General features: G+C 40.8%; 1 protein-coding gene across 1 annotated transcript; it reads left to right on the top strand.

Annotated features, from left to right (window-relative positions):
* Positions 1–3,760: 3,760 nt before the first annotated feature.
* LOC133002999 (short transient receptor potential channel 4-like) lies at positions 3,761–15,630 on the top strand. The gene is made up of 12 exons (XM_061072587.1): positions 3,761–4,138; positions 5,072–5,587; positions 9,899–10,235; positions 10,393–10,532; positions 11,211–11,521; positions 11,626–11,821; positions 11,916–12,110; positions 12,271–12,312; positions 12,414–12,503; positions 12,584–12,969; positions 15,109–15,160; positions 15,577–15,630. The coding sequence occupies exons 1-12, from the start codon at positions 3,764–3,766 to the stop codon at positions 15,628–15,630; spliced, it is 2,694 nt and encodes an 897-aa protein (XP_060928570.1). The 5' UTR covers positions 3,761–3,763.
* Positions 15,631–18,139: the final 2,509 nt, after the last annotated feature.

The following is an 18,139-nucleotide window of genomic DNA, read 5'->3' as shown; positions in this document are numbered from 1 at the left end:
AAAGAGAACCACACCGTGGAGGAAGAACACGCATGTTCACAGCCGAACAGGAGACTGAAATTGTAGATATGGTTCATGAGAACAACGCTATCACACTCAGACAAATAAAAACTAGGATCCTGGCTGACCATGCTACATTTAGAAACGTCTAGACCGCCATCCTCTCTACATTGGACCGTATTCTTCACAGGAATGCCATGCGGAGGAAACATGTGTACAGGGTCCCATTCAAACAGAACCCAGACGCATCGAGGAGTTACGGAGAGAGTTTGTGCTTGTTAGTACCAAACATTCAGCACTGACACATGCATGTATTGTACCTGTAATCCAATATTGTTCCTTTTCTACAGTGTCTCACCGTAGCCCACTGTGTTGACCTCTCTGTGTCCATACTGTAACTTGCATTATCATGCTGTCTGTTTCAGTACTGTACTGTTCTCTGTGTGTACTGAAATAAACCTTTTTGTGTGCTGTTTTATGTTTGACTATGAAAAAAGTAGGCCTACACTGAGACAGTTTACAAAAGGAGAAATGGCTAATTCTCCAGAGTCAGTCATTCATATGGTGTGTTCCATTTTGATGATTGTGTTTTCAATTTTGCACTTCAGTGTGCTGTAAATGCTTGGAAGTGTGTAAGCAAATGCTTAGTTGTGTGTTCTCAATAAATGGCATGTGTGTGTCATTTGAAAACATGGCTGTGTGTACCAAATGAAAACACGAGTTCCATTTTGAAGGCAATGAGTCATCTTGCAAAGGGAGTGTCAGGTTTAGCATTTTGTGTGTGAGGTTTTCAGTTTTCTGTGTGCAGTTTTGAGAAAGCCGTTATTGTTTTGAAAAACGTGTGTTAACAATTGTGAAAAACTGTAATTCAAAACAGCGAACAATGTAAAAAAGCTGGAAACAGTAAAAGTCGAAACTTTTATTGTTGTTCAAGAATCAAGTCTACAACACTGGAATCAAATGGAGTTAAAATGTCCATACACATGTTTCTTCTTTCTCTTTGAGGAAGATCACACCAGCAAACTACAGACACCAAACATGTTTCCTATGGAAAAACAGCTGGGACGTACTGTGTTGTTTTTGCCTACAGATGTGGTGGAAAAGAGACAAGGTTTCATAGCAACTGTGCACACTCAGGCTGGACAACAATCTTCATATAACAAAAAAAACTCACTTGTATGTGCAATAAGGCAAAATCCAGAAAGGTTACAAAGGTGGGATAGTTATTCTGGGGATGTTGGACTTGTGAAGACCCTCGGGGATGACACACTGGGAAAGAGGTGGTTGTGGAAATGTGGGAATTAATTAGTACACTTGATCTATTGCATTGCATGAGGGCAAATATATTACATTCTACATTACTTCTCAGTAAATCACTGAGTTCATTGGTTCTATATAACAGTGAAGCCTCTGTGTGTTTGTGTCCTCTCTGCACGATACACTGATGTTTATGTCTTGTGGTTCCCAACAGACATCACATGCACATGATGCCTGCATCACTGGACCTCCTCCTAACCTGCACAAAGTTTAGTGACGTAGTTTTTGTCAAATGTACAGCATTTCTTCAATTTTCTGAGGCACTCCACATCACTGCAGCTTATCAGGCTTTTTATGTGACTGGTTTAATCTTGTATTTTTTACAGAAAAGAGACTGCAGGCTAAATTGAAATGCATTAAGGCTCATAACCTCCTGCGACCCTCACAGAATGCGAGACAATGGATGGAAACATGAACCTCCTAAATGAAGAAGGAAGAAGGACTAACCTGACAAAGTGGCTGAAGTCAAGCTGAGGTCACAGATTCATGATGTTACTTTAAAGCATATATATATAAATATATATATATATATATATATATATATATATATATATATATAGAGAGAGAGAGAGAGAGAGAGAGAGAGAGAGAGAGAGAGAGAGAGAGAGAGAGAGAGAAAGAGAGAGAGAGAGAGAGAGAGAGAGAGAGAGAGGTAGAGGGATAGATAGATAGATTGATGGACAGACAGATAGATAGATAGATAGATAGATAGATAGATAGATAGATAGATAGATAGATAGATAGATAGATAGATAGATAGATAGATAGATAGATAGATAGATAGATAGATAGATAGATAGATAGATAGATAGATAGATAGATAGATAGATAGATAGATAGATAGATAGATAGATAGATAGATAGATAGATAGATAGATAGATAGATAGATAGATAGAAGGATGAATAGAATAAGAGACAGACAGTAAGACAGAAAGACAGGCAAACAGATAGATAGTTAGAAGGATGGAAAAGAGATAGATAGATAGATAGATTGATGGACAGACAGATAGATGGATAGATAGATAGATAGATAGATAGATAGATAGATAGATAGATAGATAGATAGATAGATAGATAGATAGATAGATAGATAGATAGATAGATAGATAGATAGATAGATAGATAGATAGATAGATAGATAGATAGATAGATAGATAGATAGATAGATAGATAGATAGATAGATAGATAGATAGATAGATAGATAGATAGATAGGTAGATACATAGATAGATAGATAGATAGATAGATAGATAGATAGATAGATAGATAGATAGATAGATAGATAGATAGATAGATAGATAGATAGATAGATAGATAGATAGATAGATAGATAGATAGATAGATAGATAGATAGATAGATAGATAGATAGATAGATAGATAGATAGATAGATAGATAGATAGATAGAAAGGATTTACATATAATCAGAATCCATGTGTATTTTTTCATTAGCCTCCAAAATCTTGCATAAAAAACACGAGTGATAAAAGGATTTCTTAACTGTCAAAATACTGTAAAACTAATGAAATGACGTAGGATAATAAACTCTGGTTTCCTTTAACTAACAACGCACTTGTTGGACAAGCCCCGGGCTTCTTGCTGGGGGCTGGTCCAACAACATGTCCGTGAAAAGAGAGCGGAGGGAGGAGAGGAGAGGAGGAGAGGAGGGAGGAGAAGAGATTACACGACAGGACAGCGTCTTCAGAGGAGACGCCAGTGAGGGAGGAAGATGAGGATCCAACCTCCAGGCTGCAGCAGCCTCCACTTCCGCTAAAATAACACAAGTGAGAAGCAACAGGAGGACGGTAAAGTTTTCTCTTTCTTCTGTGCACGATTGTTTCAAGCGTTGGTATTTGATCATATGTTTTTTACAAAGATTCACTAACTGTTTCCTGCTTTTATCTGAACTGCTGATGAGTATTTCCTGTGATAAGCAGATTTAAATCATGTTTCAGATTAAACTTGTGATAATACTAACTAAGACATTGACAAGAAGAGTGTTTGAAAAAGAAAAAGTTTTTAATCTCTGTAACAACATGCAATCAATGAACTAATAAATCAATTTCTTCAGCTATTGTTAATATTGTTTTGCTCTGTAGGTGGATGGATGGACACGTTAATTATTTAAATGCTTTTATTTTGAACAGCACTCTGTTCTACATTGCATGAAAATAACTTTACAAATAATGATTGATTGATTTTTTGGGGGGAGCAAACCATTATCCATTTTTCCTTCCGTGTAGCATTAGGACCTACATTTTAAGATTGCTCTTGTTCAGATTGTTGAACCGTAACATGATCATTACAGCTCTCGGCTTAATGTCATTTAAAACCCAACAAGGTGCAGTTTCCGTCTGTGTCAGATTCATCTCTGCTGACCTCATATTTCCATATTTACTCTTTGTCTCTTTTCTAAAGTTGACTCTGAAAAACTGCAGCAGCAGCAATGTCACAGCTGTATTACGGCAAAACTGACAGCTCCTTGTACAGGGACAGCATCCCCCTGCGGGTCGTGAGGGCCGAGTCCGAGCTCTCGTCCCTGGAGAAGGCCTACCTGGGGGCAGTGGATAAGGGCGACTACGCCAGCGTGAAAGAAGACCTGGAGGATGCTGAGATTTATTTCAGGATCAACATTAACTGCATCGACCCCCTGGGACGCACGGCCTTGCTCATCGCCATCGACAACGAGAACCTGGAGATCATCGAGCTGCTGCTCAGCTATAACGTGTACGTGGGGGACGCCCTGCTGCACGCCATCCGCAAAGAGGTGGTGGGCGCCGTGGAGCTGCTGGTCAATCACAAGAGGCGTGGGGACAAAAAGGTAGTCTCCACCATGATGACATCCCATGTGCAGTGATTGCATTCACAGTGTTGTTCAACTTCAGATAGAAAAAACTTAGAACCTCACGTGACAGCTATAGCTAGTGTCCCACTGTCAGCCACTGATTCTAGTCCGACTTACAGTATAAAGTGATTTATGTGATGTTTTCCGGTTAACTGTCCTACTCATGGGGTGGCACGGTGGTGCAGTGGTTAGACTGACGGCCTGATGGGCCTCTCTTGAAATAGAAGAGTCCTAAGACATGCAACTTAAAGACCCTAAATTGCCCAGAGGTGTGAATTTGAGTTTGAAAAGCATCCAAGATGCTGGCGACTTGTCCAGGATGAACTCCGTCTCTCGTCCAATGTCTGCCAGGAATATCTCCAGCTCCCCGAGACCATCGTAGGATAAGCAGTGATAGAACTGAAATCACGGAAACATGCTGAAAAGATCATTTGAATCTGCTTGGATGTGACAGGATGACTGGAATGGTTGTTATTTAGTTTAAAAACTGTGTAATTCTTGTTTTTTTGCTTGAAAGATGCAGCTCGGATTTGATGTGCTGCTGCTATAGCGTGGTGTATCAGGCATTTTGAAAAAAAGTCCCGTTCGACTTCCTTGTAAATTTGTTGTTTTTATTTCTCGACACTGCTGGTTCTTCCTGTAATGGACTTGATTCTGTGATGAGAAGAGAAAATGGTGTTGTTGACTCCAACCAGGAAGATAATTTGAGGACAGCTCAACCACAAGCCATTAGCTGTGGGCTCTCTGTTAGACAAGATGGGTCAGGCACCCAAGATGAAATTTGATCCAATCAAACTAATTCAAACTAGCTGTTTCGGTCCCTGTGAGAGGTTTATAAAGCTGTTACTTGTTCCCTGTGAATTTATTCTTTTGAATTTAGTTTGTTTCCTCTCTTGTCCTCCTGTACAGGTTCCACCAATCCTGCAAGACAAGCAGTTTTCAGACTTCACCCCGGACATCACTCCGATCATCCTCGCAGCCCACACCAACAACTACGAGATCATCAAACTGCTGGTGCAGCGAGGAGTTTCCATCCCGCAGCCGCACTCCGTACGCTGCAACTGCGTGGAGTGCCTCTCCAGCTCAGACGTGGACGTCCTGCGTCAGTCTCGCTCCCGTCTGAACATCTACAAAGCCCTCGCCAGCCCGTCCCTCATCGCCCTCTCGAGCGAGGATCCCTTCCTCACGGCCTTCCAGCTCAGCTGGGAGCTGAAGGAGCTCAGCGATGTGGAGAACGAGTTCAAGTCAGAGTACGAGGAGCTCTCCCACACGTGTAAACAATTTGCAAAAGACCTCCTGGACCAAACCCGGAGCTCTAAAGAGTTGGAGACAATCCTCAACTACCGAGATGACATCAATCCCCTGCTGGATGACAACAATGACCTGGCACGACTTAAACTGGCTATTAAATACAGCCAGAAAGAGGTAAGCTCTTGATTCATCATCACCATCCTTCTTTTTACAAAACAAGATCAGAAAACTACTCCAATGTCTCGGTAAACACAGGTTCACAAACAGAGCTGACAGCTTTTCAGTCCTGTGATGAAGCACCACGAGGAACAAGGAACAACATGGACTACAAGACGACCGGTGCCAAGATGAGCCGCAAATGGCCCGAAGAGGGTGGAGATGTCCTCTGGGAGCTTAGAGCTACATGTAATTGCCAGGCTGGCTCTTAAAAACGCATTACAGTGGCCCTTTCAGACGGTCCCATGACATTTGGATAATTGGCGATAATGATGGAATAAGTGATGAGCACTTCCCTGAAATACAAACTCATAATATTTTAATTAGGGAGGAAACCTTTTACAGTCTTTTAACATATTCTGTGGAAGTGTTTTTTTTTCCCAGGATGCAACAACGACTTCCTGTCATTTATCATGAAAATGAACGATTAAATTTACACTTGGTGATCACACAGCGGCTGCAGCAGAATAAGATGCACAAGGAAATACGATTTAGGAATAATTTATGAGGTTAATCAAGGATTACACAAGTGGATGCATGTAGATGATGAGGATGACAACATTTAGTATTACGAGTCGAGATTGGAAGCCTTTGGTCTCAGTCTACCTCATAAAATGTTAACATCCTGATTTAAATCCAGGTTTGCTTGTTTGTTTTGTTGTCTCCTGCACAACAGGCGACAATAAAACTAAACGCTGTGTTTCAGCCAGTTCATTTTATTTGTTCCACTCATGAAATGAATGAAACCACCTATGTGTTGTTTGTTTTGCAGTATTTGCAGCAGGAAAGGCTCACACCACCTTTGTACGTTCACGTTTAGTCTCAAGCATTTAGGAGTCTGCACGTAGAGTTCGGGCTTTTCTGTTATGCTCTATTTGGATGAGACAGTTGGGAACACGAGAATTGGAGATCAGCTCTGTGTGCCACCACTGGTCTCCATGGCAGAAGGGTTTTACAGCCGAGTTTCACTGACTACAGTGGGAAAGGGGTTTATCACAGATGGGTGATTTGAACAAGGTTTCTTTGGCCGGTTTCAGACAACATTTAGCTATCTACACTGCTGCTAATAAATACACCTGGATGTGCCACGATGGAAACATGGTAAAAGATAACATAAACCTGAGATTGATAACACAAAAATGTTTTAAAACTAGATAAAAACTAAACACTGTTGGCTCTACATAACAGTGAGAAACCCCTGTTTGTAGTGAACTCTACTTTAAGAACAAAAAAGTGGGCGGAGAGACTGGGATTTCATTGTTTCTCGTGATTTAATATAAATTTCTTCTTGGACTCACCTGCTGTGTGATTTGACATTTTTGCGACCTTAAATGACCTCAGATTCAACATCTCTTCACACTCTGTAACAGAAATGTGATCAATTAACAGCATAAATGTTACAACATCTTATATGTTACAAATTAAGGCCCATTAATAGAATGCCAAATGAAAAGTTGACAAGGAAAAAGCTCAAATCTTTGAGGATTACGTTCGGTCACATAATCAGAGTAAGTTTGCAAATGAAAAGTTTCTTGTGACAGATTTAAGACTTGACTTGGGCTCCACTCCAGTGACTTGAGGAGTCCCCCTGAATGAGGTCACTTCATGAGTCAGGCTGACATTTAACAAGCATTTAAAGTAAATTATAAAATACACTGACCACCAGATGAATGAGAGAAGTTACAGAGTTAAGTTCATGTCAGACTTGGATCTGATTGGAATTGGACTCTAACCTAAAGTCAAACATGTTCCACACTGATTGCAACATCTTCCAATTGCTGGTAACATTAAGAAGTAAGTAAAACGAATATGGAGCTGTTAAGTGTTCGCTCTTCCCTAAGAGCATGGATTGTGGCCAGAAAGCAGTTGCATGAGTTTCCATTGTTTAATTTTTTCCCACTAATGTCAACAACACACTTCTTCAAGATGAGCTCTTCTGAGGAGTTTTCGTTCTAAAGAAACAGCATCAAAGTGCTGCAGTTTAATTGACTGCGTAGACCACCAGCACTTATTGATGGCAAACATCTCCTTTAATTCATTTCTGTCCTCTCTGCTTCTCGTGTTCACTTCTGCTCTCGCTGTGGAATATTACAAAGTTTTCTTTGTACGCAGATGTTTTCTGCGAGCTGTTATAGTAAAAAATAAGCATTTGAATACTTTGAGTAGAAACAAAGTCTGACTACTTGCTTTTATTTTTGGAGCAGAATGCCATCATGAGGTTATTCATCAGTAGGTTTAATGACTTAAATTGGAATTACATATCTTGGTCGCACTGTTTATTTGACATCATGAATTCTAATAATTCTCGTTGATAATTGAGAATCATATGACTGGAGAACTTTCAGTGCTGTTCATATAAAGTCCTCCAGTTTAGGATGATGCTTAGTGATAGATTGGTTTTTCATTCTTTAACAAGCGCAGCAGAAAAATCCCAATAAATAGTATATCTATCTACAGTATGCATGTAAGGAAATACAGCAGTATTATGTCATATATACAACACTTATCTTACCTTAACATACTGTGCAATAATTATAATATTATCAGATGACTTAAATACCCTGCCATTTAATTATTTATATTATTTAGCATACTTGTGCTCTTTGCACCAAAGTTACCTCAAGTTAGGGTTAGTCTATTTACATTGTATTTAAGAACTTTAAAAAATAATTTAGATGTAAAGATTAAATACTATACATTGTCCTTATGATTAAGCACTATACAATATGTTATCACAGGGTTAATGTACAGACGCACGTGACCACAGTCTATGATTGTAACATGTAGACAAGGTGATTTTCACTTTATAAATCTGTCCTCAGACTATATCTGGTTGTGCCACCGTTTTGCCTCCAGTCACGTCGACGACTCACAAGCACAAATAGGAAACACTGAAGAAATCAGAATCTGCTTTGTTACTTGACGTCATCCACCACAATTTGATGCTACATACAATGTAGAAATCCATTTCACTATAATGTGGTCAGGCTAAAGTGATCGTCCATCACCGGCCACAGACGTCCAGCACATGTTTGTATTCAATCCCGAGGGGCAGAGAAGATGTGTATGGGAAACAGATTCCACAATAATTTCTTGACAGAGGATCACAGAACAGAGGATCTCTAATGTCCCCCCCCCTAACATCTTGAATTCCTCTTGCTCGGGGTGAAGAACGGTAAAACATGTTTTTTCCATTCCTCAATGTTACCTTTGCTGAGGATAAGCAGCGGGGGGGAAGCTCTGGAGATTTTATCGTAACATCATGTCTGCAGCAGTTTGAGACTACAGGGGAGAAAAGCATGTATTTTACAGCTGTCTAATGGAGAGCTGTTTTTGTCAACGCACGTCCTTCCAGTGCGTGTAGGAAATGTCAGCTTCCTGTTTAACGTGGCCGGACAAACGCGTTGTGTTGAGTTTTTGACGCTTGATGCAATTGTCACGACAACCATCACGGTTTCATGCCTGGGAAACAGTGCAGCCGGCTTTCATGCTAACGTGCCGTGCGTAGCTGTCAACATAGACATATATAAAGACTAGATGTCTCTTTCAACGGAGCCGGACGTCACCACATGGCGGCCATCTTGCTACGGGGCAGCTCGCTCACCCATAACATTGTGTTGGTAGTGGTAAATAACCATAACTTGCTCAATTTTCAACCGATTTTGAAACGGTCTGGTTTGTTATAAACGTCAGAGATGTAGATATGACACTGCATACTTATGAATAATTATGTTATTTTCTAAAAAATTGATATAATTTACGCAGTGTCATAACTACATCTGATGTTTATAACAAACCAGACCGTTTCAAAATCGGTTGAAAATTGAGCAAGTTATGGTTATTTACCACTACCAACACAATGTTATGGGTGAGCGAGCTGCCCCCTAGCAAGATGGCCGCCATGTGGTGACGTCTGGCTCCGTTGGCCGGCAACGCAGACGAGACATCTAGCCTTTATATATGTCTATGGCTGTCAATGCCGATGAGAAGTACACAGGAAATAAAAGCCACACACAGATGATTACACACCACGTTAGCCCACTGCCTCCACTTTCACATTTACACGTTTTGATTGGCTGGAGCTTTGCACTTGCTCTTGACGTCACCAAAAGTTTCGAAGGTCGGACGACTGATGAGTCATTTCAGGAGCTCCATGAGCAGAGTTTTCTGTGGTACTTAAAGACCTTATATAACACACCAGAGGAAAGACACACAGGGGGGAAAGCCTCACAAGCCTCCTCTAACATCATTTATCTCTCTTCCTCTCAGTTTATCGCGCAGCCCAACTGTCAGCAGCTGCTGGCGTCTCGCTGGTACGATCAGTTCCCCGGCTGGAGGAGGCGTCACTGGGCGGCAAAGCTCCTCACCTGCATCTTCATCGGCCTCCTGTTTCCGCTGCTGTCCATCTTCTACCTGATCTCTCCAAAGAGCTTCTATGGCTTATTCATCCGCAGGCCTTTCATCAAGTTCATCTGTCACACCGCCTCCTACCTGACCTTCCTCTTCCTGCTCTTCTTGGCCTCGCAGCACATATCCACCTCACAGAAGGACTGTCAGGGCCCCCCACCCACCATCGTGGAGTGGATGATCCTGCCTTGGGTGCTCGGTAACAATAAGCACACACGTGTACACCAGCACTAACCGACTGCTGTTTTCTCATGTTATTGTTTTGCTTCTGCACACATTTGAGGAAAGTCAATCAGAGGCACTTACTGCAGCTGCTCGATAATGAATGTTGACCACTTGTGTTTTTCCTGTTTGAGGTTTTATATGGATGGAGATCAAACAGATGTGGGATAATGGTTTCCAAGACTACATGGACGACTGGTGGAACCTAGTGGACTTCATAATGAACTCCCTGTATCTTGCTACCATTTCTCTGAAGCTCGTTGCCTACACACAGGTGCTGTATATGTCAGGAAGTAACGTATTTCAGTTTTCAGATTTGCAAAGTTTATAAAAGAGTTTTATTTCACATTAGAAGACAGATATGTTTGATCCCACTGGTACAAGCGATACTATGCAACTTTTGAACTTTAAAATTGGCTTCAGGCTTTAAAATTAGTTTGATGGTTCACCGATTTGGAATTAGTAGGTTGGACTGCTTTTATTCCCACTCCTGTAGGAAGGTTTATTAAGTGAGTGGGTACAATATCCTGCAAGTAGTGCATAACTGGCAGCCTAAGGCCTTCTCTACACCACTTCCAATATTATTACAGTATTAGAGGTCTTCTAAAACCAGCGTTAATCTCCAATATTCTGTGAGGAGGTTAAAATTATAACAGATTTGGGGTTTCAGCGAGCAGGGGATTGTGGGTAGTATCTAGCCGTAAATTGCTTGTAGTCGGAGGGACTATTAAGTCAGAGTTAATCAGAATTATTTATCATGTGTGGCTGCAGAGGGCGTTGTTGCTCAGGAAAAGTTACATAGTGTTGCTTTAACTTATACACCAGTCAAAATGAGGAGAATTTAAATGAATGGGATTGCTGTGTGTTCTTGTTTTTTGAAATGGAAAAATAAGCTTTGTTACCTGTAATGCAAATAGTAACTAACATCATTGTCACTATTTATTTTTTACAGTACAGAGGGCCCAAACCCAGAGACCAGTGGGAAATGTGGCACCCGACTCTGGTGGCAGAGGCCTTGTTCGCCATCGCCAACATCTTCAGCTCTTTACGCCTCATCTGCCTTTTTACTGCCAACTCCCATCTGGGGCCCTTACAGATCTCGCTGGGTCGAATGCTCCTGGACATCCTCAAGTTCCTCTTCATCTACTGCCTGGTGCTTTTAGCCTTCGCCAACGGCCTCAACCAGCTGTACTTTTACTATGAAACAGAAGAAAAGTTGTGCAAAGGGATTCGCTGCCAAACACAGAACAATGCCTTCTCAACGCAAGTCCATAAACAAATCGCTCCTGAGAAAACTGTGATACTAATATTTAATATGATTTTCCTTCAGCGATGCACAATGTGACTTACGGTTGTTTGCTTTTCAGGCTGTTCGAGACGCTGCAGTCGTTATTTTGGTCCGTGTTTGGCCTGATTAACCTCTACGTGACCGATATGGCGCCGGATCATCAATTCACTGAGTTTGTGGGCAGCACCATGTTCGGCACCTACAACGTGATCTCCCAGATCGTGCTTCTGAACATGCTCATCGCGATGATGAACAACTCCTACCAGCACATAGCTGTGAGCGCACCGGCCCGCTGGTTTCACCACACTAATTTGTCTTGTGTACCTTCGCGAAAGGTTTTGATAAATTGTTTGTTTGTTTCTCTTTCAGGATCATGCTGATATAGAATGGAAATTCGCAAGAACAAAATTATGGATGAGCTACTTTGAAGAAGGGGGGACTTTGCCGTCTCCGTTTAACATAATACCCAGTCCGAAGGCAGTTTTTTATCTGATGAGATGGATAAAGAAATTTTTATTCAGGAGACAAAGCAAAAAAATGCATGATACCTTCGAAACATTGGGGGTAAGGAGTTTCCAGAGATCTGATCTATATTGTCCCCACTGTATAGAATACAGTTATTTACCTACTATTCTCTCTGACATTACAGCGAATATGTTTATATGCATTGTAAAGAATAACTCATCCTACCATTGGAATCAACAATATGTATCTTTACTTTCAGAGACGCGCGGCTAAAAGTGTAAGATCAAACCATCAGTACCAGGTACTGCTGTCTTTTTAAACAAATAAATGAAGGCACTTTTTTATACAGCTTTATTTTGAAAACAAATCTGTAGTTTTTATCTATAAAATTATGTTTTTCAGGAGGTTTTAAGGAACCTTGTGAAGCGATATGTCGCTGCGCTGATCAGAGACGCCAAGACAGCTGAAGGTTTGACAGAAGAGAACTTCAAGGTAGAACTACATGGTCCCAAAACATTGTTTTTACACTGCTGTGCACTAGCGTTTGATCTGTGGTTCTCAATATATTACAGGAGCTGAAGCAGGATATCTCCAGCTTCCGCTATGAAGTCCTGGGAATGATGAAGGGTAAATCTCAAGGAAGGGCAAGCTCCGCCTTAGCCTATCCTGGAAACCCTTTCAAATATTCTCCCAAATTCCCCATTGATGAGCCGGAGCAGAAGATGTTTGAAGTGGTCATCCGCGCCCAACAGAGCGGAGCTTCCAACACCACCGGCTCTGACAGGCTATCCAACGGTGCAGCTCTTCTGTCCCCTACAGGACAGACTCAGGACGAGGTGTCCAAGGATGTCTCAGATGAGGGGTCTCATAACTTTGAAAAAATATCATTGTCACCAAAAGATTCACTGGGATCTGGGGGCAAAATGCGATTTCAGATCGAGAAAGGCTTCCAGATAAGGCAGAAGAAAAAAAAACTGCCTGGTCCCCATAATTCTGTTCAAGACCCATGAATAATTCCCTTTGGTAAAAATCCATGAAAATAAATGTCTGGATCGGCCTCCATGTCCGAATCTAGTTTCTATCGTGACCCATGTCTTTTCCATCGAGTTTCATTAAAAACCGGTGTGGTATTTTTTGGCTTAATTCTGCTGATAAATACATGTTGAAACGATTTGTGGACATTTAAAAGCTGGTACAGATGTGAGTTTTTAGTCTTAACCTAATTTTAGCCTTAATGGAAAACTAACAAAACTTTGCGGCGGCTGCATCAACGGCATAATGGCCCATTCCCCTCAGCCGGCCCATGACCAAGGGACAGCCAGGAACAGCTGGTAATAACCCAGAGTGTCTGAGACATCTGGAAGGGGAGTGGAGCTCAGAGACGTGTTAGTGGAGCCAGGTCTTTAAAAAAGAATCGAATATATCACTGGGACGAGATGGTGATGAAAACATATTAATGCAACATCTTCCAATAATCTTTTTTCGAGATTTCATTCTTTCTCTTGCCAGTTTTGAAAAACGTATATTGAAATAAAATCATTTTCTCAGGGTAAAGAACATTGTAGTTACCTGTCATATTCAGTTTATTACCTGCATCTTGTCATGTACACAACATATGTTATTGCAGATTATATCACATGCATTCCTCTCCGATTGGCGGAATATGAAAATGCCGAGTGCCGATTTGATGCTCAGGGAATTTGACACAGGTCTGTTATTCATGATTTACTGTGAGCAGCTAAATCCAAAGAGCGACCCCACCCTGCTGCCTGTCCTCAGCGCCTGCACCTTGAACTGACTGTGATATGCAAAAAATCTCTGTTTCTAAAAAACAATATTACTCCTCATACACTGCCAGTATCCATTTTTTATTGATTATACAGCAACGAAAAATAACCCTGTGTTAAACATGTTTATTCGTATATGTGGGAACTAATTGAATATGTAACTTGGATACATTATCCAGCTGATAAATACGCAAAGCAGCACCAAGCTAATTCAGAAAAAGATTGTTTTTACTCCAAAGCGATCTCCTTTTTCTATAGTGAGAAAAGTTCTGTTGCTGATTTATTCCTCAACCTCCGCTTTACAACCTGGAATGCAAACTTGTATTGACATTACTCTCTGATCAAATAAAAATCAATGCCGATGTAAAAAGGGTTTCTAACTTTTCTGTCTCGTGGTTCTCCTCAGCAGCTTGTCGTTCCCTTTTCTCCCTTATTTGTTTCATATCCAAACAAAGCATAGTGACCCTGGGAACTAAGATTTGAACGGAGACTCGAGGAGAAGCAGGAGGTCAGGAGGCGAAAGTTAAACTTCTGCATGAATTCACTTGATTCACTGCTGCGATGTTCCCTCTCAAAGCTTTGGGTAAACAGTTTACGAGCCTCTTGATGTTTATACAATGGTGCAGTTCCTAGTGGATGCACAGTTTACATCAACATCCTCCCTCTGAGAGAGTTCTCTTCTGTTTTGTGACTCGTTCACAAAGAAACACAACTCGATGCTCTTATTTACAGTTACTCACATCTTGTTTGTCCAATCAGGTTGAAGTTAAGAGTATAAACATCAAATGGACCTGGAAGAAAGTAGGGAGAGTATTTACAAACTCACTGTAGTTAGTCTTTCACTGCCTTTAGTTTAAAGAGGTTGTAGTGGAAGTTTTGTGTAAAAGCCTGTTGTTAATAAGTAAGTTCAGATGTAGTAAGTCATTTATAGTTTGTTCTTTAAAGAGTCCGTTCATTATAATACATTACAATATATACTCCTTTTTTTTATGGAACATTATAGGCGATAGCTTATCCCATTGGGTAAGAGGTGGGATGCACACAAGGTGTCAGTCCCCGACTGAACCGGAGGATGCTAACCACTGCACCACCATGCCACACTTGATATCAAACTCCATTTGTAAAGCCTTTTCCCTAAGAAGTTACAAAGTGCATAGCAGGAAAAAGTGAAAATTACAAGAACAGGAATTGAAGCTATAGAAAGATGATAAGTTAACAGAGAAAAATACAATTGTACCTGCAAAATATATAAATAAATGTTTTACATAGAGATTTTAAAGACGCTAATGATGTTTTTGTGTCTCTATCAGTAAAGCCCTGGTCACCCTGCCTGGAATAACCAGCAGAGCTCCGCCCAGAGACGTGAGCCAGAAACCATTAAAATTAAATTTACATGTCAATGCATCACAAACAATAATCCACTAATAAAACACTGACAGAGCTCGTTCTGCATGAGTGTGAAGACAATGAAGTCACATTACATTTTTATTTACCTTGGCCTAAAATACGGGAAAAAAAACAGGCCTGAGGCAATAAAACATTAATCTCAGTTATCAAAATTCAGGAGTATGATATAATACTCACTGATGATGTCTGTTCCAGCTCTCTTCAATTCTGTTGTGAGTCTGTGTTCGGGAGGATAATGAGTCTGTGAGGTTTGTTTTCCTACTTATCAGGCATCAAGCCCCCTCTAGTGATGTGGGAGAGACCAGTGCAGTCGCTGTGGTTCCAACAGAGACGTGTGAACAATGACTCCGGTGCATCCGCTGTGCATCCAGCTGTGCATCCAGCTGTGCCGCTCACACTCTCAGAAACACCCAGTTTACTTGTGATGCAGTAATTACTGTACTGCTTTGTGGCTGCAAGCACACCATAAACAGTATAGTTACAGTTTTCCAGTTCGTTAAAGGCATCCTATAGAAGTTTACTCGTGCTGTGTACTTGCACAGATATGCAACTTCACACCTTCATGGATGCTGCAGGCAACCCGGGGGGGGGTTCCTGTTACCATAGCAGCCAGGGGCAATTCACACTATCTTTAGAAACGCCAATCACAGGCTGTTTTGGTATTTGTCTCCACTATATCTGTATGAGCCCAATTTAGAACGAGCGGCGGCATTTTCCCTTTCATTTCAACTTAAAAGCAGCTCAGAGGCAATATACAAAGACAGGAATCCATACGTGGGATCAAAAGTTGCTTCATCCATTCTCTGTGGCACAGGCAGTGTGTGTGTGTCTGTGTGTGTGTGTGAGTGTGTGAAGGGACAAAGACAGTTCCCGTTCAAAGTGTTAATGTCACGTTGCATTTATTAAATCACTGCTGTGAGTTTGCCAGTGCAATTATTTATCCAACGCGAGCAGGGTGCAGACTCTTCACTTTGAGAACTGGCTGCTCGCTGGATTCTTCAGATTGTAAAGTTAATGTATTCCAGTCTCTGGGATTTTTAGGAGAGATGAAAAGCCTCAGTGGGGATTTTATGCATAAGCGCTTTTCTAAAGGCCCTTGACGAATCCGGCTCTTAAGAGGCTTGCTGCATTGGAAAAGTGTCACTTGCTCAATGAGGACGAGATTCGCTGAATGATTCAACTTCGGATATTTTGTATTTTTCAACTTCTGCTCACTTTTTTCCGTCCAGCGACTCTGCAGGCCACTTTCCTGTTCACATCTGGAACATCTGCACGTAGGCTGAACACCATGTGGTGAATGAACGGTGATGAAGTGATGCCACCTGGGTATGTTCGGAGTAACAACACGCCCTGGTGAACCTGAACTATTTTCTCTTTTACAACCTTTTAAGGCTTAAAACCGAATCAACAAAGTCATGTACCAATTTGTAGGTATCAAACTTTGGCCATTTTGCTGTAAGTATAAGGAGTAATCATTTAAAAAGAAATTACAGGACAACATTATAAAGTAGATGCTTTAATAATTCATAAGCTGCAGCCTCTTATCTTTTTCTCCAGTTCTAGGATTTCATATCGTGCATGTCTGGGCCATTTCACAATAATTGTTTTCCTGAGACTTTCACTTCCCAGAAACTGTGTTTTGTTCTTGTTAGTTCTTGTGCTTCAAGTGTTTCCAGTCAGAGTTGGATTAATGGCTCAGGTATTGTAGCTTCAAAAGGAATCATGATACATGTCAGTTGATGTTCAGGAAACAAGTTCAATGTTTTTTGATAAAGAAATGAAAATATAACATCAACGTCCAAAACTCAAAATTGAAATCAGCATGTTTATCTATTTGAGGCTTTTTGTCTTAGCTATTGGGATCTGAACTCAACCTGAACTTTTAAAATCCTTTAAGAATCTTTTATCTCTGAGCCTTTTGACTATTTACCTCATTTACGAATGTTTATTTTACTTTTTTCTCATATGTAACATTCAGTCTCTTATATTTGTGTTCAACCTTCTCTTAAATAGTTCCTGTTGTTTGCATTCAATTCTTAATTTTTGTCTAGTAAAGCATTTTGTATCAGTGTTTTGAAAGGTACTTGAGACTCACTACTCTGTGGCAGTTCAATCCAAACACAATGGTAATGCTGTGAGACCCGCTGTCCGTGGCCCGTGCTTCCACTAGGTGGAGCAAACCACATTCTAAAAAATACACTATCAGTGCTCTGGCATTTGTTCAGTGTAAAGATTATGTAACGTTTCTTTGTTTTCGGTCCAAATAAATGACACTTTTAGAGACAAGCTACAGCTTGATTCTGCCTCTCAACTATTCCATCTGCTAACTGTACATACCTGATGTGGCAGCCGGCTGCAGGGCTCGCAAAATGCCAAAAGCTACTTTGTGCACTGATAAATATATTAACCCAAGAAGTTTGCTCAAAGCATAAGATCTATAACAATTAAACCTTTAAATTCTGACCCTTTTAAAACTAAATGTGCACTTCAAACACGTTTTACCTGCTTTCCCTGTATATCTCAGGTGAAACAAGTTAAATTGTATTTGTGCTAAAGTTGGAGTTTTATTTCAACAGAAAATATTTAAACCAAACATGTTTTGTGAGAAATGCATCAATCTCTGCTGATATAATCTGCATAAAACACAAAACATTCTGTAAATGCTATTGTGGCCCCACTTTTTAAAGGGGTCCCTGCATAAACAATTAAAAATATAAGAGATTGCACCACAAATTAAGATTTACAGACTCACAATTTATTGCACACAAGTGATGACTCATTTCTGGGTAGACGTACAGTAAAGAAACGTCGTTTTGGGAGGTCCTGGGTGGTCCTTGCATCCACTAAACCCTGCCATCCTCCTTGAGTGGAGGGAGCGACTCCTGCTATATAAACTCCCACTCTGAGGCTGCAGCCGTTACTCTGGGTCTGGAG

Source organism: Limanda limanda, chromosome 6 (genome assembly GCF_963576545.1).
Source record: "Limanda limanda chromosome 6, fLimLim1.1, whole genome shotgun sequence".
NCBI lineage: Eukaryota > Metazoa > Chordata > Actinopteri > Pleuronectiformes > Pleuronectidae > Limanda > Limanda limanda.
The sequence above is the reverse complement of the archived record's forward strand: the minus strand, read 5'-3'. Positions and strand labels throughout refer to the sequence as shown.

What these genes read in the sequence shown, in the direction of transcription:
- LOC133002999 (XM_061072587.1), top strand. Translation starts at nt 3,764, where the DNA reads ATGTCACAGCTGTATTACGGCAAAACTGACAGCTCCTTGTACAGGGAC. An exon ending in TGACAGAAGAGAACTTCAAG is followed by an intron (nt 12,504 to 12,583) that starts GTAGAACTACAT and finishes AATATATTACAG; the next exon opens with GAGCTGAAGCAGGATATCTC. An exon ending in GCAGAGCTCCGCCCAGAGAC is followed by an intron (nt 15,161 to 15,576) that starts GTGAGCCAGAAA and finishes CTGTGCATCCAG; the next exon opens with CTGTGCATCCAGCTGTGCCG.